Source organism: Protopterus annectens, chromosome 7.part0, assembly GCF_019279795.1.
Source record: "Protopterus annectens isolate FY-2018-M chromosome 7.part0, PAN1.0, whole genome shotgun sequence".
Taxonomy (NCBI): domain Eukaryota; kingdom Metazoa; phylum Chordata; order Ceratodontiformes; family Protopteridae; genus Protopterus; species Protopterus annectens.
In genome coordinates, this window is record NC_056739.1 from 1,082,422,938 (window position 1) to 1,082,450,482 (window position 27,545).

The 27,545-nt window shown below is 41.4% G+C and overlaps 1 protein-coding gene across 1 annotated transcript in view; it reads left to right on the plus strand.

Moving 5' to 3' along the window:
- Window positions 1-27,545, plus strand: part of IQGAP1 (IQ motif containing GTPase activating protein 1) — a 1,927,315-nt gene that overhangs the window by 1,704,898 nt on the left and 194,872 nt on the right. The window contains exon 31 of the mRNA XM_044076373.1: window positions 20,055-20,142. Within this exon, the coding sequence (XP_043932308.1) occupies window positions 20,055-20,142 (88 nt within the window). The remainder of the gene's footprint in view (window positions 1-20,054; window positions 20,143-27,545) is intronic.

Consider the following 27,545-nt stretch of genomic DNA (forward strand, 5'->3'; position numbering starts at 1 on the left):
ACCCACTCCTGAGGAGGCTAACACATACTCCTCCCTGGCCCCTACCTCTAATGCCTCTTCTGCTGACTCAGCACAGCTACAAAACTCTTCACAGTCAGCTGAAAACACTCAATCTCGCTGCATGGAAAATTCCTTAACAGCACAACAGACACTACTCCCCAAAGAGGTGCAGGATGTCATTTTGGAGGCCAGAAGGCCATCTACTAGAAAGGCTTACTCTGCAAAATGGAAACGGTTTTGCTCTTGGAATGAGAAAAAAGGCCAGGACCCTGGAAAACTGAATTTGCCTCGGGCATTACAGTATCTAGCTGAGCTGCTGAACAGTGGACTTTCATTTTCCTCCATAAAAATCCATGCCTCAGCCATTTCTGCAGAATTCAACACTGATCCACCCTTATTCTCTCACCCACTCTTAAGACAGTTCCTCAGAGGGGTTAAGAATATAAGACCACCAAGAAAACAACCAGTGCCAGCCTGGGATCTTAATTACATTCTAGAAAAATTAACATTGCCTCCCTTTGAACCAGCTGTCTCAACAGATTTGCAATATTTGTCCTGGAAAACAGCTTTCCTTCTGGCCATTACCTCAGCCCATAGAGTTTCGGAACTGCAAGCCCTCATGGCTGTGCAGCCCTTTCTCGTCTTCCATCAGGACAGGGTTTCCCTTCGAACCAACCCGTCATTTATGCCTAAAGTGGTATCCAGGGTAGCTTTAAATCAAGCCATACACTTACCTACCTTTTACCCCAATCCTCAAAACAAAGGGGAAAGGCTGCTACACTCCTTAGACATCCATAGACAGCTACGTTATTATTTGGACAGAACAAAGCCTTTCAGGAAATCAGAACAACTCTGTGTCCTATGCTGTAGGAGCTCAAGGGAAGCCAGTCACCAAACAGACACAAATGGATAGGCCACTGCATACGGTTTTGTTACTCCTATCATGGAAAATCTGTCCCTACGGGCATCAGATCCCACTCCACCAGGGCCACAGCTACCTCTACAGCCTTCCTCAGAGGAGTTCCTACCAAAGATATTTTGGAGGCAGCCACTTGGAGTTCTGTGCATACCTTCACAAAACACTGCCATCTGCCTTTATATTCCAAAACTAGAGCAGGTTTTGCCACTGCTGTGTTGCAGGGCATTCTGGCTCAGCCCAGTTCCACTTAGTGCCTACCACCCTGTGCGTAGCTTTGGGATTCTACCAATCTGTGATTACTGCAGCTGTATGCACGATGAACATAGTACAGTTTTGTACCTACCATAAATGTAGATGTTCGAGTGCTAATACAGCTGCAGTGCAGGTTACCCTCCCTCCTTCCCCTCTTGGTAAAGGCCTAGGGCCTAACCCCTCTTCATACAACCTGTTTGGGTTATCCTTCTATGGTATATTTGCTTGCAACTACTGATTTTTCATTAGTTTGCATTGCATGTATATATATATATATATATATATATATATATATATATATATATATATATACATATATAGATAGATATATAATTTATGTATTGCCTTCCTTCTGGGGGCACCTGACATCTGGGGCAAGAAAGACTGAAGAAAATGGCGTCGGCTGTGTCTTATATACCCCTGCCTCTCTGACGTCAGGAAAGAAAGCGACAACAACCGACGCCGGACCTAGACTTTGGAATTCGGCCGACCGAGGGACCACCTGACGGCAGAGAACCCATCTGTGATTACTGCAGCTGTATTAGCACTCTAACATCTACATTTATGGTAGGTACAAAACTGTACTTTTAAATGACTGAGACCGACGTAGCCCCTGATGCCTAGCAGTAAACTTCTGTCTAGACTTAGTTCCTGACTTCTCACGGAATACTAGTGGCTATTTCCCACTGCTGGCTAACTGGTTGTCTCTTCTTGCCTTTGCTGCATTGCCTGCCTTTCTGTAGCGTGACCTGACAACACTGTATTTACCTTATGTTTAAAGGCTTCCCTGTCGATTACTGGCAGTGAGCTGGCTGTTAATATATTTTTTCAGCAGTAGTCAATGCTCATCAATCGTACGCGTTACAAGGCTCGGATTCTGAGCCTGTATTGAAACTGGAGCGATTTACCCTGTGCAGTCAGTAGAAACACATATAATAGCAATCTGTTATAGTTAATTCTCTTCCCTTTTCATGAATGCTCTATAATGCTCAGTATGTTGCTTCATATTCTCCCTGCTCTTTTACTGAGTGTATAATGCTTAATATTTTCTGTTCCTCTTGAATGGACTTTTATTTCAGCTACACTGCTTTTGCCTATGTGTTTTTTAGGCTTGTACTATTATGTCAGTCATTATTTTTCTATCCTGCCTAGTACCTCCAACTGCAATTAACAGCGTTTAACAAATGAAGCCATATTATTGTTAGTACTGCACTGATTGTGCATTTTACCACTGCCATAATACTTGGCTATTATATGTTTGAGCCATAGACAATCATTTTATTTGCCTTCACTGTGATGCTTTTAATTGCTGCAATTGTGATGCTTTTAATTGTTACCATATTGCTCTGATACTTAACCTTCACTGCAGTCCCTAACCTCCCTCTTAGTTCTCCCCTAACTCTACTGTTTACTCTTGCTTACTCCTCCACTAGGCCATCTGCCCCCTCTATAAAAGAAAAGAAAGATTTATTTAAACACAGTCTCTTACCACCATTATAATTGCAGAACGTTTTATCTAGGTATTAACTGTATATTCTTTCCCTTCCATTTCAGTTTGTTCTCGACATCTATACCTCCCAGGTGTCTCCTACTGCCCTACTTCGAAACCCAGTCTTCCTGTCCTGACTCGGAATTACTAAGGGGACCGTACAGCATTTCTGAAACCTCTCCGCTGCCCCAAGAATTTAATCAATAATAGTAGTGCATGTACCCTACAGCAATTTAAGATTCGTTGTATTACCAATGCTATTGTAGTTCTTACCCCTTTTTTCTCCTGAATTACATCTCAGCCCTCTAACAGCTAGTGTTCTTTTCTGTTACTTCCCTGCTTGGCCACTAGGTGGCATTGTTCAGCTTTTTTCTAAATACCTATACTGGCTGTCAGTATTGCTACTGCTCTCCAAAGCCTCTCTGCCCTGTTTCTCCCCTAACTACCTCCTCTCTAGCCATACTAGTAATTTATTATACTCCACTACTCTACTACAGCCCAGTTACATCTCCTAATCATTCTGATTCATCTGCCCCCTTCCATCTCATTTTCAGTGCTTTCCCATTGTGCCTTCTTACCTCTGAGATGTTCACTGCTCCACTGATAACTTTTTGCTGGCTGTCCTCCTTTTCCTTGGCTCTACCCGCTCTGTTCGCCCTGCAGGTTCACTCCGCTCCCCTACCCTACCCCCAATTCCCACCCCACCCCCACTGCTCCTACTATTATACTAACCTGTCCACACCTACTAAAGTCCCACCACTCAATCATAGATCCCCCATCTCCCCTCACAGTTAATTTTAGTATCCTATCAGACACACACCCTTATCCCCTCCCCTGCACACCTTAATTCTTTTCCCCCTGCCCTTCCTCTTCTCTCTTCATTTACCCTGTCTTATACTAAATTACCAACTTCTGTAAATACGACAAACTTACAAAAACAAAAGCTCCTCCGGCACAAACCAACAGCAAGAACCAAGGAATAAATTCTTTAATGAATGTAAAGCGCTTTTCGTCGCCCTCTATTGGAGCAACTTCTTCAGACAAAGATCCAAAATACAAGTTCTTCCTTTATAGCTTAACGTCATTTCCTTAATGGAATCAATTGAAATAATACACCTATCAATACAAACTAACAATATAACAATATAATAACGTTAAGGAATATTAAAACTAAGTATTAAGATCCTGTTTAACAGGTATAACAGGTATAAAGTGCTGCTGCAAATCTAAAAGAATGCACCTTCTATATGTAACAATGTAATTAAAATGTATAAATATATATAAAAAAACGACATATATATATAATATAAAATTTGATGAACCACAATTAACTAAGGTAATGGCTAATGAAAGTAGTGACAGCTATATTAATCATCAAAATATATTAAAAATATATTAAAATTGTATTAAAATTATTACTAGAAAGGGCTCCGCATGGTGAGCCCATCGCAACGCCACATTTTTGCAAATATAAATTATTAAATAAATATAAATTATTGTTAAATGTAAAGTAGTTGTTTGTTAAAATAATATCAAGTAAAGTAGTAACTGTAAAGGTCTCATTAGGTGGTGCTCCCTTGTTAATTAGAAAGAGGTTAACCCATTCAATTCCTTCAGTATGAGGAATAGATGTATATAAATCGATTACATCTATTGCTAAAAAGTTAGTTTCTTCCGCTTATATCATTGATGTTAGTCAAAAATGTCCACGAGTCTTTGCAGACTTGTGTTTCCATTTTTAAATACTTCAAGATATTGTCAACCACTTTAGCAGCAGCATAAGTCATAGATGCTCGTCCATCAATTAATGGTCTAAGTGGTGGTTTTAATGTGTCCTTATGGATTTTAGGTGTTGCGAATAGTATAGGAATCCTAGGCCAACTGATAGATATATAATGATAAGTATCAATATCTATATATCCATCTATAAACAAATCGCTGAAATAGCTTTTAATCCTGCAAGGGAGCATCACCTAATGAGACCTTTACAGTTACTACTTTACTTGACATTATTTTAACAAACAACTACTTTACATTTAACAATTTATATTTGCAAAAATGTGGTGTTGCGATGGGCTCACCATGCGGAGCCAGCTTTGCAAATACAGTAATGGTTTATTGGGAATCTAATTTTATTTTTAATGATAGAGAGTTGACTAAATTAAGTATTACACTCGATTCCTAGACGATATATTCATTTTATATCAGGGGTCTCAAGAAACAGCTGGGAAATTTTTACAGTATTTGAATAATACCACTAATTTCTTCAAATTTACTTCGGATTTCCAACAGTTGACTATAAATTACCTAGATGTAAACTTATCTAAGGATTTAATTAACAAACAATATATTGCTCTAATACATAGGAAGGAAACATTTTGTAACTCCTACCTTCATTATACAAGTTTACACCCATATATACAAAAGAAATCTATAGTAAAAGGGCAGCTAATTAGGGCGGCCCGTATGTCAACTTTATATAGTGACTTCTTGACTGAATGCCAATTCTTAGTTACTTTATTTACAGAGAGAGGATACCCAATTGACTTCATTATAGATATTTTTAATGAAGTTAGATCTAAAAGAGTCAATTGCTTCATAGTACCAATTCTAGAAGTAAAAAATATTATTGATGATGATATAACAAGACTTCAAATAATAGAAGAGGAGAGACAATTTAATAGAAATTTGGAGAACAGTACTAATACTATTAATATTAAAAATATTAATAACAGTAATAATAATAATAATAAAAAATACCAACTTAGCTACATTACAACATATAACATGGAAAGTGATATTAAAAATATACTATATAAAAATTGGTTATTAATTCAACAAGACAGAAATATTAATCAAACATTTTTTGAATATCCAACAATTGTGTTTAGAAAAGGTCAAAATATCAAAAACATCCTTGAGTCTAGTAAAACTAATAGTTTCAGCTACCGTGTAGGAATGACAATTTGCAGTAGCTGTAATATGTGTAAACACGTGCTTAGCGGCGAATATGTTACTATAAACAATAATAAATACAAGATAAAATATAAACTTAATTGTAATTCAAAATTAATAGTCTATGTAGCAACGTGTACTTTATGTACAGCGTTCTACATAGGAAAAACAGAACGCCGCTTCAAAGATAGGGTTTATGAACATACATATGCGATAGCCAACACTAAGATGGAAAATGCATTGGCAAAACACACTATCGCTAACGTAGGACACAAGTTTAAATTTACAGCCATAGACCAAGTTGTGACTGATATTAGAGGGGGACCATATAATCTTTTGTTGGAAGAATGTGAATTGTCCTGGCAATGGAGAACAAACTCTTTTTCTAAACCAGGACTGAATGAACAATGTAACATTTTATGTTACATTGTAGTTGAAAAGTTTACTTAGATAACCACTACTTGTAACACTTTTATCAATTTTTAATGATTTTCAATAATTTCTAGTAATAATTTTAATACAATTTTAATATATTTTTAATATATTTTGATGATTAATATAGCTGTCACTACTTTCATTAGCCATTACCTTAGTTAATTGTGGTTCATCAAATTTTATATGATATATATATATGTCGTTTTTTTTATATATATTTATACATTTTAATTATATTGTTACATATAGAAGGTGCATTCTTTTAGATTTGCAGCAGCACTTTATACCTGTTAAACAGGATCTTAATACTTAGTTTTAATATTCCTTAATGTTATTATATTGTTATATTGTTAGTTTGTATTGATAGGTGTATTATTTCAATTGATTCCATTAAGGAAATGACGTTAAGCTATAAAGGAAGAACTTGTATTTTGGATCTTTGTCTGAAGAAGTTGCTCCAATAGAGGCCGAAGAAAAGCGCTTTACATTCATTAAATAATTTATTCCTTGGTTCTTGCTGTTGGTTTGTGCCGGAGGAGCTTTTGTTTTTGTAAGTTTATACTAAATTACCCTTAATCCTTTATTATATCCTCTCTCACCTCTTCCTAATATAGACCTTCACTTATTGTCCATAGATACCCACATATAGTCTACCCTTCTATTTCCTTTGTTCTCAACCATGTTCTCTTACCTCAAAGCCCCCTTTTCCCTCCTACTTCTCCTTCTTCCTCTTTATCATGCAACCTCCTACACCTCTCACCAATTACTATTCTCACCACCCTCTCATACAACCAATGAAAACATTCTCCAAATAGACTTGCATAGTCATTTCTATTTCATCTCTTCTTTCCTGATTCTGCCCAAGCCCCTGTACCTTTTCAAAGTTAGAAATACCTCCTCCACTACTAAAACACTTATTCTCAACTAAATACTTCTCCCTCGTGAACAATTAAAATCCAAACAAAAACAATTAAAGACAACTCCCTCTAAAAACCTCTTCTTAGCTGGAGACATTCACCCCGATCTTTGACCAAACCCTCCCATAAATGCCAGCTATCCACCTTGCCCCCCTAACAACTCTACCCCCCACAATACCCTCAAAACGTATAACAGTCAATGCTCAAAGTCTGAATAAGAAAACTCACCAGTTCCAAGCTTGGCTTACCCACAACCAACCTGACATCGTAGCCATCACTGAAATATGGCTCAAACCTCACATCTCAGACTCTGAAATCCTTCCTCCTGGATTTTATGCTCTTAGATGTGACCACCTTCATAGAAAAGGCGGTGGTGTTGCATTAATGTGCTCTAATCTTCTCACTGTAATCCCCTTCCCAAAGCCAACACCTCAATTTGCCAATGCAGAGCTAACAGTCTGTCTATTAAAAATGAACAGTTACAAAACCCTATATATCCCTCCCAGGCAAAACTTCTCTACCCTTGAAGATATACTCCTATGGGCCTCAACTAATATTAACCTTGAAACTTACATCCTAGGTGATGTAAATATCGACTGGAACAAAATCAACAGCCCTAATCCCTCCCAAACTATTAATCTTTTCAACTTCACTCAACTAACCCTCTCCATCACCAGACCTAACAAACAAACCCCCAGGATCCATTCTAAATTGGATCCTAGTCACCCATCCTAGTAAAATTTCCTGTTCTGGCATGATCCCTGACTCTTTTAGTGACCAGATCCCAGTTTACATCTTTCCCGCAATTATTTCTGCCCCACATCAGAATCAATGTATTCAAACTCGCAACCTTAGTAAATTTGACCCCATAACCTTTTCCAACATCCTAAAACAAATGAACTGAAACGTTCTAAAAACCCTTCCTCTAGACAACGCCATAGAATACTTTAATTCCATCTTCCTAGACACTCTAAACTCCCTAGTCCCCCCAAGAAACAAAAGAATAAAAAGGAACAGTGCCCCATGGCTATCCAAAGAAACTAAATTAACCATGCTTCAAAGAGATAAAGCCTGGAAGCTCTTTCATAAAAATAAACTCCCAAAAACCTATCGCCTATACATGCAGCTGAGTAACCCTGCAAAAAAAAACAAATCATCAATGATAAAAAATCCTACTATACTAAGCTCCAGTCTAACCATGCCAAAAACCCTAAGCTTTTCTGGAACTCCATTAGCTCTCTTCTCAACCCAGGCTCCAAAAACAACCCTTGCCCTGACCCAAGCAAATCTGACCTTGAACTAGCCTCTCAATTCAACTCTTTTTTTCATCCAGTCAGTATGTGACTTAACTAAGACCTTCCCAAGTAGTAACCCACCTCACTAGTCTTCTCTCTCCTCTCAGTTCCCTAATAACTCCTCTCCTATTTTTCAGCTTAAATCAGTCTCAACTAACCTCATAAAAAATCTCCTATCCAAACTTAAACCCTGTTCTAATGCTCCAGGCAGTATCCCATCTACCTTTCTCAAATCTGCTGCTGATGGTATAGCACTCCCTATCAGTATTCTCATCAGTAGATCCATAAAGGAATCCTACGTCCCCAAACTTTGGCGTTCAGCCTACATCCTTCCCCTCCACAAGGGAGGCAAAAACACAAACTTCTCTAACTTCCGCCCTATAGCTCTTCTCTCACCAATTTCTAAAATCCTAGAAAAATGCATCCATCTCCAACTTATGCCTTTTCTGACCCAACACCAACTTCTAACTCCAACCCAACATGGCTTCCGACCTGGGCATAGTACCATAACAGCTCTTCTCTCCTCCTTAGAAATTACCAACCAAGCCTGGGATTCTGGTAATCTTGTATCTACTGATGTTCATAGTGTTTCACTGTTGCAGTCATTACACTTGGGTTATCCTGCTGGCAGGCTACCCGCAGTCGGCTAGAATTCCAAAGTCTAGGTCCGGCGTCGGTTGCTGTCGCCTCTTCCCTGACATCAGTGCACCAGGGGTATAAAAGATGCAGCCGACACCATTTTCTTCAGTCTTTCTTGCCGCATGGTGCCCGAAGCAAAAGCAGTTTGCAAGTGCCGGTCGGCCGACTCCTGAGATTTTCAAAATTGAATTTCAGAATTGAAGTCTTCAATAAAGCTAAGTACCCCATTGGGGAAACTTTTTCTTGCTCCAGACCGATGTCAGTAAAAGTTAACACTTGTATTTCTTGTGGGAAGCATATACCTCATAAGGATTTTCACTCTTACTATATTCCTTGCCTAGGCCCTGACAACGACGTTGCTAGTTGTCGGTTTTGTGCTAGATTCAACCAACGCACTATTAAGCGTCTGTTTGATTTTGCTTTACATTACTGTGGCTGAAGATTTAACTACATAATGCCGTCGGAACAACCGACGACCGGAATTCATAAAAAATGCAAAGACAAAGAAAAGGACAGGCATCCGAGGTCCAAAACCGACGACAAAGCCTCTTCTAGGCCAGTCGCCAGTTCCCAGTGAGGCGCTTTCACAGCCCCTGATACCTGCTACCTCAGAGCCACAGGCCGCATCCGACTCCCACGTGGAGACACCTAGGCCTCTGGAAACTCAAGGTATTGGGCCTGCGGAAACTATTCCCTCAGATGGGTCCGGAGCAGCTGAGCAGGCATCGGCTTCTGAGGGTGTTTTCAGACCTTCACAGCTTACTATTAAGTCCACTACAGCAGCCAAGGCAAAGTCAAAAACACCATTAAAGACAAGGAAACAAGTACAGCATTTTCCTGGACAGTCATCCATGCCAAAGAAACAGATGCTTAAAATGGCCGAGTACCTAATTACTTTGATCAGGGGTTCCCATCCCCCTCCTGATAAAAGGCCTAGGCAAGACACTGACTATGACTCCTCTGACCAGGTTTCTATTTCCTCTGATTCCTCTTCAGATCAGGGATATTCTCTCCCTCCCTATGAGGACTCTGATGCAGAAGAATCTATACCTTCAGCCTCTCCGCATGAGGATTACTCTTTTGGGGAAACCTTGCACACCATGCGGGAGCATTTCCATTGGAAGAGCCAGGATTATTCAGAATCCAAGAAAAGGCTCAGAGATATTTTTTTATTGCCTCAGCACAGGCCCCTGGCTATCCCCCGATATTGTTGATGATGTTTTCTCTGAATCCAGTTTGTCTCCTGATTCTTTACCCCCTGCACCAGTCAAACCAGACAGCTACACTTCTATTTGGACAAAACAAAAGCTTTCAGAAAAACTGAGCAACTGTTTGTAGCTTATGCTGCAGGATCACAAGGAAAGCCTATCTCAAGGCAGACTATTTCAAAATGGATAGGACACTGTATTCGTTTCTGCTATTCACAACATGGCAAATCAGTGCCTAAGGGCATTAGGCCACATTCAACCAGAACAGCAGCCACTTCAGCAGCCTTCCTCAGAGGAGTACCAACCAAAGACATTCTAGAGGCTGCAACCTGGAGTTAAGTGCACACTTTCACCAAGCACTACCACTTACCTCTCTACTCTAAATCCAGAGCAGGCTTTGCCACTGCAGTTCTGCAGGGCCTTGTAGCCTCTCCTAATCCTATTTAGGCCCAGCCACCCAACCTCAGCTTTGGGATTCAACTCAAGTGTAATGACTGCAACAGTGAAACATGATGAACATAGTACAGTTGTGTACCTACCATAAATGTAGATGTTCGAGTGCATTCACTGTTGCAGTCCAGGTTACCCACCCACCATCCCCCTTTTCTTTTCTGGGACTTTTCTGGACTTCTCTATTCTATACAGCCTATGTGGTGTATTTGCTTGTAGATGAAGGAAATGATGTTCTTCATCTCACATTGCTGCAGTCATAACTTATGGGGCAGTCCGCTGTCCTCGGTCGGCCCGAATACCAAAGTATTGGGCTGACGTAGGTCATGGGCGCTCAGATCTGACGTCAGAGCGTCAAGGTATTAAAGCGCATGACCGACGTCATTTCCCCAGTCTTTTTTGCCGCATGGTCTGAAGCAGAAGCAGCATTTGCAAGTGCCGTTCGGCATTCTGAAATTTTCGTATTCTGAGTTTCAGACCGAAACCAAGTTGGGCTAAGTACCCCGTTGGGGAATATTTTTGTTTTTTCTTGCCTCAGTTACTTCCGGATGTCAGAAAAAGTGAATAATTGTATTTCTTGTGGGAAACAGATACCGCATAGGGATTACCACTCTCTTTGTATTCCTTGTTTGGGACCTGAGCATGACGTAGTAGGGTGTCGCTTTTGTGCTAGATTTAATAAGCGCACCATTAAACGTAGGTTAGATTGTGCTAGGCTTGTCTTCGGTAAGCGGTGTAATTACAATATGCCGTCGGACCCTCCGACGCCCGCTACTGCGAAGAAGCGCAAAGATAAATCTTTAAAGTCCAAGCAGGATGACTCGTCCGTTCCGGACGCCGGTTCTTTAGACACTACGGTGGATTCGGTTGATCCGGCCGAAGTTTCAACTGAGTCTCAGGGGGAGACGTTGGTTTTGCAAGATGTGGCCTCTCAGGAGACAGGTCAGGCTGAGGGGGCCTCTCAGGTTACTGTTCTCCCTTCTTTGCCTAAGGTGGTTAGGCCTTCTCCTTCTGTCTCTAAGATACCTTCCAAAGGCAGGCCTGGTTTGCCTTCCACAGGTGTCAGTCCTAGTTCTGCAGGTTCTGTGCCTAAAAAACACATGCTTAAAATGGCAGAAGATTTAATTACTTTAATCAGGGGTTCTATGCCCCCTCCTGATAAGAGGCCTAGGGTGGAGCCAGAAATGGAAAGTTTGGAGCAGGCTTCAGATTACTCAGTCTTCGGCTGAAGACATTCAGGATTTTCCTCCTTATTCTGATTCAGACGCAGAGGATTCCACTCCTTCTGTTTCTCCTCCAGAGGATTTTTCTTTTTCAGAAACCCTGCATTCCATGAGGGAGCATTTTAAATGGGAAGGTCAGGATTTCTCAGATTCCAGGAAGAGGCTTAGGGAATTTTTGTTTTACCACAGCATAGGCCCTTGGCTATACCTCCTGTTTTGGATGTTGTTCAAGACGTTTTCTCTGAGGCTTCCCTTAATCCAGACTCTTTGCCTCCTGCGCCAGTTAAGCCAGATAGGTATTACAGAGTGCCTGAGGCTCATAAATATCTGTATAAGAGCCCTAGGGCCGACCCAGAAACTATTAGCCAGGGACCTAAGGGTGTCAGGGCTTCTGTTGTAAAGAATCCAGTTCCTTTGGATAAGGATGCTAGAGCTTTGGAAAGGTGGGGTAAGAAAGTGTATACCTCTTCCACTTTAGCAATGAGGGCTTTGAATTGCCAGTTTCATATGTTGAAATACCAGAATTTTCTCCTTACTCAGTTAAAATCTAAAGTGGATGCTTTGGCAGAGGGCATAGAGTGTAAGGAATTACAGGATTTGGTACATGCCTCTGATCAGGTGGGTAAGCATGCTTTGCAGTGTGGTTTTGATGCTTTGCAGGCTTCTTCCAGGGTGGCTGCCACTGGTTCAGTTATTCGCAGGCACGCCTGGCTTAAGGATCAGAATTCGTCAGAGCATGTTAAAGCTAGGATTTTAGATGCTCCTTTGCAGTCTGAAGTTTTGTTTGGTTCTCCTGTGGAGTCTGTCTTGAAAAAAATGGAAGACAAGGCTAAGTCTATGCAGACTGTTAAAGATTTTTTGCAGGTGCAGCCCCCTAAGTTTAGCAGGAACTGGCCTGCTAAGGGTTGGACTTACCCTTCTTCTGATTCACAGTCTAGGGGTAGATCTAGACGTGGTAGGGGCAGAGCTCAGAGTTCTTTCAGGCCTAGACCGTGGAGTTCACCAGCACAATCTACAGGTGAGGGCAGGGGCCAGTCCTTTCGTAAACAGGCCCAATAACCTGCATCTCCAGCTGCCAGATCCTTCCTGTCTGGCAGCTCCTTTGGGAGGAAAGTTGGCACTCTTCAAGCAAAATTGGTTTCTAGTCACCCAGGACAAATGGGTGTTGGACATTATAGACCGAGGCTACAAGTTTTATTTCCACACATTGTCTCCTTTCAAAGGCATGCCAGACGTTCCTCCTCAGCAAAGGGTAGAGGCTCACAAACAGATTTCTTTACTTCTTCAAATGGGGGTTATACAGCAGGTCCCTCTGTCAGAAGTGGGCCTTCGGATTTTACTCTCACCTATTTCTTGTACCAAAGAAAGGAAACAATTGGAGGCCAATCTTGGATTTATCTATCCTCAACACATATCTGGACATTCCAAAATTAAAAATGTTGACGTTGCAACAACTTCTGCCTCTGTTGGGCAAAGATCACTGGATGGTAACTCTGGATCTCAAAGAGGCATATCTTCATGTTCCTATCAGGCTCAGTTGCAGGAGATTCCTGCGTTTTCGGGCTGGGACTTTACATTATCAGTTCTCTGCATTGCCCTTTGGCTTATCTACTGCGCCCAGGGTATTCACAAAAGTTCTGGCTCCAGTGATAGCCTTCTTCAGGTTAAGAGGAATACAAATTTATCCTTATTTGGATGATTGCCTGATTCTTGCTCAAGACAAGCACGAGCTTCTTCACCATCTACAGTATGTTATGACAGTGTTAAGGTGCCCAGGGTATTCTGTGAACGAAACAAAGTCCAGTCTAGTACCCTCTCAGGAAATGTGCTTTCTGGGTGTGAGTCTGAATACAGCTTCCCAGATGGCCTTTTTGACCCCGGACAAGCAAAAGAATCTTACACTTTACTTCCATCAATTGTCTCTACGGTCCAGGCTGACTGCAAGGACAGTCCTTCAAGCCTTGGGGTTCATGGCATCTTGTATTCTGGTGCTTCCCAATGCCAAACTGCATATGAGGAAGCTACAATGGTATCTCAAAATGTTTGGACACAACACTGCCAAGATCTGGACACTGTCATTCAGATAATACCTTGCATTCAAAAGGAATTTTTGTGGTGGGCTCAGGAATGTCACCTAAACAAGGGACTCTCTGTGACCCGACCAGAGGCGAGTCAGATTTTAACGACGGATGCCTCGGACAAGGCTTGGGGAGCACACCTCAATGGAAAATGGGTTCAAGACACGTGGCCTGCCAGACTTCAACATTTACATATCAACTTGAAGGAAATGTTAGCAGTCCAGTTTGCATTGATGGCTTTCAAGGATTTACTTCTCCCAGGGCAGGTGTTGATTCAAACAGACAACACAACTGTCATGTGGTACATCAACAAGCAAGGGGGAACCCATTCGTACCCTCTTTGCAGGCAAGCTATGATTTTGTGGGAGACTGCTCTCAGTTTGCAACTCACTCTTCAAGCAAGGTTTCTGCCAGGAGCACAGAACTCCTTAGCAGATGTTTTGAGCAGACGGATAGTGGATCCCCACGAGTGGAAATTGGATCCTCATGTATTTCGACAGTTGACAATGATGTGGGGGACTCCAGACATAGATCTGTTCGCTTCTCCACTAAATTTTCAGGTGCCAAAGTTTTGCACAAAGATGTTTCATCCCACAGCTTGGAAAGTGGATGCTCTATCATTCAGTTGGAGCAATCTTCACGTCTATGCCTTTCTGCCTCTGCCTCTTCTTCCAAAGGTTCTCTTGAAGGTCAGACAAGACAAGCCCTCCATGATTCTAATAGCTCCAGACTGGCCTCGACAGCACTGGTACCCTCTGCTGAGGAGTTTAGTACGGGAACCTCCTTACCCTTTGCCTTTGATTCCACACCTTTTGACTCAGGAGGGCAATCATTTCCTCAATGTCAGGATTCAGTCCCTGCATCTAACAGCCTGGCATATTCTGTTCTAGAACCTGGAGGGTCGCAGCTTCCTCAACAAGTTTTGAATGTAATTTTGGAGGCCAGGAGGCCTAGTACAAGGAAAGTTTATACTGATAAATGGAGGAGATTTTTTATTTGGAGCAAAGCAAAGAGCTTTGATGTTGCCAGGCCTGATTTGAGTTTTTCTCTTCAATATCTTACAGAATTATTGGACAAGGGTTTGTCTTTCTCCTCTATAAAAGTTCATGCTGCAGCCATTTCTGCTCACTATGACTGTGATCCACCATTATTCTCTCATCCTTTGTTTAAGCAATTCCTTAGAGGGGCAAAGAACATAAGACCCCCGCATAGAGCTCCTACTCCTGCTTGGGATCTCAATTTTGTGTTGGAAAAACTTACTTTACCTCCTTTTGAACCTGCAGCTACGGCTGAGTTAAAGTTTTTGTCTTGGAAGACTGCTTTTTTGTTGGCCATTACGTCTGCTAGAAGGGTTTCTGAATTACAGGCTCTAATGGCAGTTGAACCCTTCCTAATTTTTCATAAGGACAGGGTATCTCTGCGTACTAACCCTACTTTTATGCCTAAAGTGGTTTCAAATGTGGCCTTGAACCAATCTATTCATTTGCCTACTTTTTATGCAGATCCCCAAAATAAAGCGGAGAAAATTTTGCACACTTTGGATATTCACAGGCAGTTGCGTTATTATTTGAGCAAGACTAAAGGGTTCAGACAGTCTCAGCAGTTGTTTGTTTCTTTTGCTTTGGGTTCTCAGGGGAAACCTGTTTCAAAACAAACTATTTCTAAGTGGATTGGCCTTTGTATTGCTTTTTGTTATTCTCATCATGGTAAGGAGATTCCAGCTGGAATCAGGCCTCACTCCACTAGGGCTACTGCCACTTCTACTGCTTTTTAAAGGGGGGTAGCTACTAAAGATATTTTGGAAGCAGCTACTTGGAGTTCAGTGCACACTTTTTCTAAACATTACCATCTTCCTCTTTATTCCAAATCTAGGGCTGGATTTGCCACTGCAATCTTACAGGGCATTTTGGCAGCCCCCAATGCTTTATGATTTTGCCAGCCTCCCTTTACCTCTGCTTTGGGATTCTACCCATAAGTTATGACTGCAGCAATGTGAGAAGAAGAACATAGTACAGTTTTGTACCTACCATAAATGTAGATGTTCGAAGATCCACATTGCTGCAGTCCAATTTACCCTCCCTCCTTCCCCTCTGTAGTTTGGAGTGGTGGTATGATTTGGGTTGTACCTGTTTTTTGTACATGGTTTTAGGGAGTTATTCTATTTTTGGCTGTGGCCTTTATTTTTAGGGCCTTCTGACATCTGGGGCAAGAAAAGACTGAGGAAATGACGTCGGTCATGCGCTTTAATACCTTGACGCTCTGACGTCAGATCTGAGCGCCCATGACCGACGTCAGCCTAATACTTTGGTATTCGGGCCGACCGAGGACAGCGGACTGCCCCATAAGTTATGACTGCAGCAATGTGGATCTTCGAACATCTACATTTATGGTAGGTACAAAACTGTACTTTTATTTTAGTACATGCACGCTTCTTGGCATAATGTTTTAGCCTACCTATTTGGGGGCACCTGACATCTGGGGCAAGAAAAACTGAAGAAAATGGCGTCGGCTGCATCTTTTATACCCCTGGGGCACTGACGTCAAGGAAAAGGCAACAGCAACCGACGCCGGACCTAGACTTTGGAATTCTGGACGACTGCGGGTAGCCTGCCAGTAGGATAACCCAAGTGTAATGACTAAAACAGTGAATACACTCGAACGTCTACATTTATGGTAGGTACACAACTGTACTTTCTCCTTGATGTCTCTAAAGCTTTTGACACTGTTTCCCATAAGCATCATCTTAGTCATCTGTCTAACTTAAACTTCTCCCCAAACACTCTATCCTGGTTTTCAAGTTATCTTTCTAACAGATCTCAGACTGTGAAATGGAAAGAAGGCATCTCTCCTTTCATTTCCACTCCCACAGGAGTGCCAAAAGGGTCCATCCTCGGACCCATGCTGTTCAATATCTTTATCAACAATTTTCACTCTGCCATTCCTGATGCTAAAGTCATTCAGTATGCTGATGACTCTACACTCATTTGCTCTGCCTCTAACCTCCCTGATCTTCTAACTAAAACTCAAACCGCCTTCTCTACTACCGAATTATGGATGCACCAAAATCACCTCTCTCTAAATGCAAATAAATCTAAAATTCTCCTATTCCCCCTTCCAAATCCTTCTCCTATGATAAATCTTCCTTCCAAGTCCTTAGCCAAAGCAACTCTCCTATTGAAATTGTTCCCTCTGCTAAACTTCTTGGTGTGACTATAGATGAACAACTAAAGTTCGATATCCACATACAGCAGAACATAAAGAAAACCCACTAAAAACTAGGTATACTATATAGGAATAACCATTTCCTCTCCTCTTCTACTAGACATACTTTGGCTTCTACCTCCCTCCTCCCTTCCTTACTGTATGGAGCTCCTCTTCTAACCAACCTTTCGTGTTCCCTCACCTCCAAACTTGAAATCTTTTACAGTAAGATTTCTAAATTTGCCACCAAATCCACTTACTTTACTCATCACTGTGCCTCCCTTCAATCTGTGAATTGACTAGAACTCACAAGTTACCTTGACTGTCTCCAACTTACCACAGCTCATAGACTAATTTTCTGTCCAACCAAATGCCCTGCTCTGACAAACATTCTTTTCCCCTATACCCCTAATATAGAACTCTACGTTCCGAACATCAGAACTTAATTTCCATCCATAAACCAAAACGACCTGCTGGGCAACTTCTCCTCTCCTTCTCCCTAGGCAAAAAATGGAATTCACTCCCTTCCACACTTAGGATATTTTCAAATTTAGATAATTTCAAACCACAGCTTTACTTCTACCTCTCCTCAAAATGGAGATGTAGCTGCATTCTCCCCACTTAGATCCCATTAAGCAAAGCAAGGTTTCTCCCTTTTGATGCCTAAACTCCATAGAGTCCACTTTAGCCTTCTAAAGCTATCTCTTATGTGACATCTTCTCTCCTTGAAAATATCAAGCACCTATGGCTCACTTAGCCATCTAAAGCTCTCTCTCTCATATGATAGCTTTACTAAATGTAAATATTGCATATAGTCATTTGATTTCAAAGGCATTGCATTCATGTAAATTAATTTACATCTTACTATTTTGATGATACTTGTAACAGATTGTATCACAACTGTATTTCTTTTACTGTATTTACTGCAAATGCATTTGTTGTTTACTGTTTTTCTTTGCTGTATTATATTTTATGGAGCTTTTCTCCCCAGGCCTCCACTGAAAATGGGCTCCCTGAGCCCAGTGGACTTCCCCGGTAATCAAACTGAAAATAAATAAGTAAAAGCAGCTTTAGCTACTTGCTTTATTGGAGTTTTTTTAACAATGTTAAATTCTCAATTAAGACGTAGGTACGTCAATGGAAAAGAAAAAAACATTTAACATTTTTCATTTGCATACATTTTATATTACACAGTCTATTTCTTTTTTACAATTTTCATTCACTCCAACATTACATAAATTGCTCAATTCTTGCCTTCCCTTAAACCTCATTCCTCTTTCTGAAAATTATTCTGCATGTATTTTCCCACAAATTCCATTTTTTTCTATGCAATTTGTTGATTTTATTGGAGGTTTTGATCTGGGAAATGTGCTGGGCAGCTGTGTATTCCAAACTACTTGCCTTCTTCAGACTTTACAGTCTGTGAAACTGGGTTGGTCCAGAGCTGGCTTTACCAGAAATCTCTTGTAGAACATGATGGCATGAATCCACAAACTCCTCCCATGGCATTATTCTGACTCCATATTAAGGATCTTCTTTAAGTCTGAATTGAAGATGATTAGTTGCTAGGGAAAGACCGCCAGTTATTAATTACGGATTTCAGGAATGTTAGCCAGCTGGTCCAACTTCCCACCTTCTATTTCCTAGGATGATTGCCATTGCTGTTCTGCTTTTTTCTCAGCATCCATTATTTCCTTGTCTGGATCCTCACTGATAGGGATGGGGAGGGGTACCCGTGAAGAAATGAGGCAAGAATTCTGAAGGGTATTCTCTTTACATAGCATAGGATTGTTTCTGGAAGGGCAGGCCCGAATTAACTGATTGATGGAATCTGCTGGATCACCACTCGAGGGGCTTTCAAAATGAATTGTAAGGATTTATTTCCCTGTTCAAAACCAAGGTGAATCCTATCCACTTTTTAATTGACTCTACTACTCTGCTAGTTCTCTCCCTCCTTCTTACCTCCTGACATCCACCTGTATTTACTCTTAACTAGTCCTTTCCCTCTCCCCTCACTAGTTTCCTCTCACTCATTTTTATCTCTACTGCAACCACCTCTTCTACCAACTCTCATCGACCTCTCTCCATTTCAAACCCTCTGTTGTACACTACCTAACCACTGATTCCCCTATTTGTTTTATTTATCTCCTCCTTATTGAATCTCTAGCTGTTTCCCGTTTCCCTGCTACTACTTAAAAATGTTGATCTCTGTGTTATACTCCGTTAATCAGACCAACTTTACAGTCGCGCTCTGTATTTAGAAACACCTTTCTATGTAACCCTTTAATGAGATAATTTGTGCCTCCTAAGATAAATAGCTTATCTACCATGCACTGTTTTACTTCCATGAAAATATGCATGTATGCAGATGTTATAATTAATCTATGTAAAAGTGCAACCTCTTAATCATTTATGCAAATATATGTATTTGGATCTTTTGAGTTCCATTCGTATGCTGTTTTTTTGTATCCTGTTTCGATTTGTATGTTTGTTTTGTATCCTGTTGATTGTTATGCAAAAGTTAATTTTCCATTCTGTTTGTATTGTTTTTGGTGTACTGTTCATTATTATAAAAAGTTATTTTCTATTTTCTCTGTTTTGGAGCTTTTATCACCGGACCTCCGCTGAAAATGGGTTTCTTACCCAGTTGGACTCTCTTGGTAATAAAATGTCAAATAAAAATAAATTAGTTTGCCAACATGTTTTAGAATACCTAAAGTTATGACAGTAGGTCTGTGTGTAACCTCTTTTTGTACAAGTTTTAACTGTTTTACTAATGGGTTCTGGTTTTGCTTGACTATAGGGTTTGTTTTCTGGCTGTTGTGATCATGAAATAAGAATCAGAAGTCATTGTGAAGATGAGTATTACTAGTTAACAGTATGGTTATATAGCTAATTACAGACAGTAGCTTTTAGTAAGGGGGTACATTCTACTGCATTAAACAGAAATTGATTTACATTTAAATGTAAATAACTATGGTTTTCACCCTTAGTACAAAACGATTGATTGTGGATGTGATCCGGTTCCAGCCTGGAGAAACGCTGACAGAAATCCTTGAGACACCAGCATCTAATGAGCAGGTATGGGAAACTTTGTATATTTATACTTAAGGACATGTTTAGGGTTTATTAGTGTGTGAGAGTCTTTAAAGAGGCAGTACAGAATAATAGAGGGGGACAGAGTTTGGAAGTTATAAAGCAGGAATAGTCCTGTATGCTGCACCACCCTCAAGTTTGCGATAACCTTTGATTACTGACTTTGAGGCTTGGCTCACAATCACAAAAGTCATTCTACAAGTATGTCATCTGTTGTCTTATACTTGCATTTTCCTCATGATTTTAGCCAAGTGACAGTTTTCCAACAGTGCTTAATGCTGCCTAACCGAATGGTAGTGCTAATTGACACTGAGCTGCACTCATCCTGATGTTTGAGCAAATGAACTTGTTTTCTAATTTTAACGTTTAACACCACTTAAATGACACACAGCCCACAGACTCAGTGTGCCATTCAACCACAGCCCATAAGGCAAAACAACGTACCCAACACACTAGTCATAGGTGACTCTATAGTCAAGCACACTGATGTCCCACTCACCAGGCTAAACAAGGAGAAGGTTACTGTCAGCTGTCTGTCGGGTGCCAGCATCTGCCACATAACCCACGCACTAAGGTCACTCCACAACAAGTACAAATATGACTGGCATTGTCCATGTTGGTGTGAACGACCCGAGATGTACCTCCCTGGACTACATGAAAAGAGACGTGGAAGAGCTATCCACTCTTGTAGCCCAGGCAGGTATGACCCTAGCCCTGAGTAGCATCCTGCCATCGCCCAGAATTATACCACAGTACAAGGACAAAATGATTGACTTCAACAATTAGCTAAGCTTCTGCTGTCATTCTAAGGGGATCCAGTATCTGTCTGCCTGGGACGACATGGTCGACAGACTGCGATGCTTTTCCAGAGATGGCCTGCACCTGTCAACCCTGGGATTCTGGATACTGGCTAAGGCTCTTGCCACCCCTATAGTGCCTTTTTTTAGGCAAGGTTCAAATGACAAATTCACCACCGTAACAGGAACAGGCAAGCAAAAACTGAGGGTAATGCTACTCAATGCTAGAAGTCTAAATCTCAAAATGCACTCCTAAGCACTCCTTAAAATGGAGAACATCGATATCTGTGCAGTGACTGAGATCTGGTTCAAGGCTCCAGAGTGCACCCCTGCATTACCAGGCTACAACAGATACCACACTTTTCGTCCATCTAACCTGGACCCTGGAACACCAAAGGTGGAGGTGTCCATATTCAGTAAGGATATCCACACTTCCAGGCTAGTTGCTCAGCATAATGCATCCGAGGTTATCCAAGTGCAGCTAACTGTGGGCAAAACTGCAATCCAAATTGTAGCTTGCTAAAGATCCCCTACCATGCCCCAGGATTCCTATGCCTCTTTTCTTGATATACTGGAAAATATTAGGGTTCAACCAAACACCCTAATAATGGGTGATTTCAACTACCCCCATTAACTGGGAAAACTACTCATGTACCAACTCCTTCGCACAACGCTTTCTGGAATTCATTAATTCTAATACCCTGGATCAACTTATCCACACCCCCACCAGGGGCAACAATATCCTAGACCTAGTCATTACCAGCATGAGTGACTGGTGTTCCACACCTGAAGTCAACGCCTCATTGGTCAGATCCGACCATAAGCTAATCACCCTAGATATCCACATCCCACCCCCACCCCCCATTAAGGAAACAATGGTAAAAAATTCTCCAAAGCCAACTTCATGCTTCGTAAGACAGAAGTGGTGAACTTCATGACACCCGTGCAGTTGGACAATACAGTTAGGACTGCTGAATCCTCCACAAATTAGCTCTATAAGCACTTACATGAGTGCATGGATCATGCTATCCCGAACAGCACAAAGACACTATCCTCCAATAAAAGGAAGCCCATCCGGTGGTCCCCTGCCATAAACCAACTCTACAGCAGAGGGAAGAAACTTTTGCAAAAGAGAGTAAAATCCCATGAGTGGAGAAGCTTCCTGGTCAGCCTCCGTAAGAAGCTAAGATCCCTTGTACGATCCTCCAAAGCTAGTTACGAAAACAAAATCACTGATTCTAAGGACGACCACAAAGCATTCTATAGTTATGTCAGGAATCTCAATGGCAACACCCAGATTAGCTCTGAGTTACAGCACAACGGCACGAAAATTACAAAACCAACTGATATTGCCAACATCCTGGAAGATAGGTTCAGTGCTAACTTTACCCCCCCCCCCTCACCCACTCTAAAGGGCCCATATCTATACAGAAAGAATGCAGAGTCCCTGTAATCACAACTACACAGGTAAAAACTGCACTCTCTAAAGCCAAAAGCACAGCATCCATGGAACTGGACAACATCCCAGGCTGCGTTTTACAGGAACTTCAGAATGAACTAAGCACCATGTTCAATCATAGCCTCACATCGGGCTTTGTGCCCACTGTATGGCGCACAGCAACAGTTATCTCTCTCCACAAAGAGGGAGCCACCACGGATCCCAGGAACTATTGCCCTGTTAGCCTGATGAGCCTGGTCTGTAAGGCCATGGAATGTATCATCATGGAACTCAAAGAAAGACGTTGGTAACCTCCAAAACTCTGGACCCCACCCAGTTCGGGTTTGTGAAAGGCAGATCATGCCTCCTGAACCTGATGGACGACTTTGAGGCAGTCAACAAAGCTGTAGACGAGGGTAAGTTGGTTCACACAGTCTATCTTGACTTCGCCAAGGCTTTCGACACCATTCCCCCATTCTGGAATTATAGATAAACTCACTAAGCTAGGTATAAATCCTTATGTCACAAGATGGGTTGCCAACTGGCTCACTGGCAGAACCCACACTGTAAAGGTTGCAGACTCCAAATCTGACTTCAAACCAGTGACAAGTGGAGTACCACAGGGTTCAGTCCTGGAACCTCTCCTGATTGGTATCTACTTCTCTGAAGCACAGGCTAACACAGAAGGCCTTTGGCTAATGAAGTTCGCAGATGACTGCAAACTAGGAGCCATAGTTGAGTCCCCAAATGATGTAGACATACTGCAAAAGGGCCTCACTGAAACAGATGCTTGGTGTCAGAGCCATGGCCTCAAGCTCAGTGCCAAAAAGTGCATTGTCATCCCCTTTAGTAAAAACTCTGTACCCATGAACTACCACATAGGCGGCAGTCTACTTAACGCCGAATGTGTGATGAGACCTTGGGACCCAGGTGGACAGTAGTCTCTCCTTTGATAATCACATCGACACAGTAGTCAGGAAATCCTTCTACGTGGCACACCTCATCACAAAAGGGTTCTCATCCAGGAAAAAAGAGAGGTCATTGTTCCCCTGTACTTGACACTCATTAGACCCATTATAGAGTACAACGTCCCTTTTGGAATGTACCTCACAAGACATCTGCAGCAGCTGGAATGGCCACAGAAGTATTTCACAAAGAGGATTACTGGCCTCAAACAGATGCCCTACACTGACCGTCTCAACAATCTCCAGCTTTACCCAGTAGAATATTGCCTACTCCTAGGTGATCTCTGCCTAGCATATAAAGCTATATTAAACCCAGAGCCATTGGACATGCTGCACCTAAAGAAATCCCAATCCCTCCGAGCTACACGCTCTAGGGACCTAAACCTTGTCACTACAGTAAACAGGACATGCTGGAGGGATAGATTCCTGTCCCAAAGACTTCCCATACTCTAGAACAAGCTACCCATCTATGTCAAGCAAAGTTCCTCATTAGCACTCTTCAAGAAAAATCTTAATGAGTGGATGGGAAATAGGAAATACACCCCGGGGATCACTTCTGGGGCACAGAGGCACAGGAACATAACTTTCTTGAGTGGCATAAGCCAGGGAACCTTGTTGGCTAGGCTTACTTAGGCCCTTGGGCCAGTAGCCTAGTACCTACCTATGAACCTATAAGATTATCTCCCATGATGGGTGCTATTTAGGTTTGAGTGTTAAACTCTGGAACCATACAGATATGTTTTGTAGAGGTTAGTAATTAGTATATAAAGACCATTACTATCACTCTTCTTACTGCAAAGAGATTATGCTGAGGTCTAGTTGTCATGAACATGAAACAAAGTTTTGCTTTTTTGCTTTGAGACAACTCTTCTCCCCATACCCCTCATGCAGGAAGAGGCCTCACGCATACCCCTAATTTAAAACTTCACTGCTGCATTGCAGTGGAGAAAAAAAAAACTAGGTTGTCTGAAAGTGCTTCTCAACATAAGTAATTCTTTTTAATTGGAATTGCAGAATTAGCTGACCAACTCCTGCTATATTCCCTGTTGCAGTCAACTGCCACATTTCTTTCTCTTTCATTGTCTTGTACACTTTTGCCCCCTGGAAGGTTGCCACATTCCATTTTCTTTTTAATTTTAATTGTGTAAATTGTACTGAAAATAACAGAAAAAGTACTGCAGAGACTTCAAAATCTGGTTGTTCGCATAAATGTACTGCAAAAAGTCTTGGAGAAAAAGGCAGTTTTATTGGAAAGCAATTTTGCATCTTGTAGCACAATGGAATCAGAAAGCAAAATGGCGGCCTCAGGTGGATTTTTCTTATTGCCTGAGATTCCTCTTAAAAATTCTCAGTGTATATATGAGAGACATGTAGACTAAAATATCTACAGAACATCTCGACAACTTAGACCTCTTCTATTGCACCCCACTACAGTTGCTCATGCCTATGGAGTTTTTTTCTATACTTCTTGCAGTAGTACTGCTCAGTTTTATATCTGGATGGTTTATTTTGGCCTTTAAGAGTGATTTAATTTACTGTTTTGTTTATTACTTTTGCTTCAGGCTGTAAAAGAACAAGGATTGGCACTCAGTCTGTGTTAACCTTACTCATTTGAGTTGCACACCCTATTGATATGTTAAGAAGTGCAGGAAATACCTATAAGCTCTTGAAGATGATGATTTTCATTTTTCCAAGAAAAGACCATGTCCTCATTCAAACAGCCAAGGAGGGTTTTTTTTGCCAGTAACACCAGCACCATTGTAAAGAGTGAATTATGTCAAACAAATAGGTGCCGCATCATATTTGCAAAACCTTCATCAGGGGATTATGGTACTAACCTCCATCAAAGGCCTCTATGTCAAAAGGTGCTTAAGGAGTTGCCAGCTTTGTTTTTGACACAGATGCTCTTTCCCACAGTTTGAAGAAATATACTTGCCCTTGTTTGCAGGCTCAGCCATCCAGTTACCCTGTACTCTCTGTGTTTAGCCTGCCATTAGTATGGCTGATTGGAGCAATTTCCCTTGGGCAGTTTTCTTTAGCAATGTTGACAACATTGAGAGTCATGTCACGAACAACATTAACACTAACACTTTAATCATCGTTGACAATATATCTGTTGTTGCTGTCTTTGATGATGGGACTTTTGGCATCCTTAGCTGGACTGCATTAGAATCATTGATTGTCTTTGCCCTGCTGACTTCCCAAGAAGATAAGAGGGGTTTTGGCTCTCTTGTTCTCCTGTAGCTTCAACCTGTAACCTAGACTGAGTCTCAGAAATGTACTCTCTGCCCTGTTCATTCTGTTTATCAAACTGGCTGCAGCACAAAGCTGTCCGGGATGTACTTTTGGGGGAGAGGGTGGGCACATTGTGTCATTCTACTAAACTATACCTCATTGTGCTGTTGGATGAGGGTAGAGGTTGGTCTTACCTCATATCTTCAACACCTAATGAACATAAAACAGAAGCATTTCCTGCAGTTTTGATACGTGAAGCCACATCCCCACTTTTCTTTGTACCTTTAAGATAGCGTGCTAGCCTCTCCTAATCACTCAGTTTCACAGTGTGTTCTAAAAGTTGCTTTTCTGTTGGTATTTCAGGGCTGATTGTTAGTCAGTTGTGAAATGGAGATGGAAGAATGTTTTGGCCTGACATAGCCCTCACCTCCAGGAGTACTGATAATTTTACTGTCTGTTTTGTATGTACCACAGCTGAGTCCACCTAAAAATAGGTCAGCCTGCTCTGGATGGGCCTTAATTCCTCCTGCATCCATTAGGTCATTCTTTTTTATATATATATATATATATTTTATATATATATATATATATATATATATATATATATATATATATATATATATATATACATACCAACAGCTGCCAACCTTCTCTTGCCAAGACCCTGGCTGACGCTCCATCTCGGTCATCTTCCCAAAAAACACGAGTCCAAGTGTTCGGATTTCATAGCACAAATGCTATGTATATCCATTGCCCTATATGCATTTCCATGTGTAGTGAGGGCTTGGCCACATACTAAATGCAGTGAGCGCTTTGCCAAGTACTGTAGACCTCTTTTTGGGAATGTCTCAAGGTAGAGTTCCTATATGCTCACCTGTGAGCTGAAGAATCATCTCCTTCCAATTTAGATTCTGTGACAGCACATAACACGTCTGTCAGGGCATTGTTTGACAGGACAGGTACACTTACTCTGACTGCTGCATTTGGGGTCTTGTACTAACGTGCTTGGTTTTGTGTTTCCCAGGGATCATTATATATGTTTATATGCTGGCTAAAGCCTGCTTATTACACAAGCCTAGTAAGCCCTGTCCATACTGATTAGATCCCCTTTCTTCAGCACCCTTTTAAAATTAAATCTTCCTCAACCATTTTGCTCTTAACAGGGTTCCAAAATGGGGACACAACCTGTAAAGATGTTACCCATGCCCAAGCGTCATGGATCTTTGCACTTTCAGCTGCAGTCTGTGCTACAATCTTCCTATTTCTAAGAGATCACCTGTTGCTCTCATGTTCCAAAATCAGTTAGCCCTTTGAGGACTTTGTCATCCATCTTTTGACAGTCCAGGAAGCAGTCTGTCTTCTTTGCTTTACATGTTCATGTTTAGACATAATGGTTAAGGTGTTTACCTTAAAGACACAAGGTGCAAGGTTTGATTCACACATGAGGTAACTGGCTAGGCTTCAAATGGTCCAAAAGGGCAGTTAGTCTAGTACTAATCTATGAACCTATCTATGAATCTAGACATCTATCCTGTTGGACTTCAGGACTTCTTTTCATCTAGAAATGGGCATCTTCAGGAGTTGGTTTATATGCATCCAATTCAACCTGCTTTACTAAATCATTCTGTTCCGAAGCATTTACTTTTGAGTACTGGAGTACTTGGTTTGGCAAAAGTCTGCCTGTTGTATCTTGGAGCAGTGTCTGGTCATTCTGTATCCTCACAGCATGCTCAGTCTTTCACCACTTCTATTGTGGAACATGGCACTGGTTCCATAGGTTCAACTTTGTCTGGGACAATGCAAGAGTCACTGAGCTGCTTACTGCAGTCCCTGTTAGGGCAACTTTGTGTACGTTATCCTTTTTTCAAATCTGATTCATGGGATGTTGGGACTGATGGTCTCAACTTCTACCATCAAATATTCCTTTCTTTGCAGCTCTTCACATCCATTGTA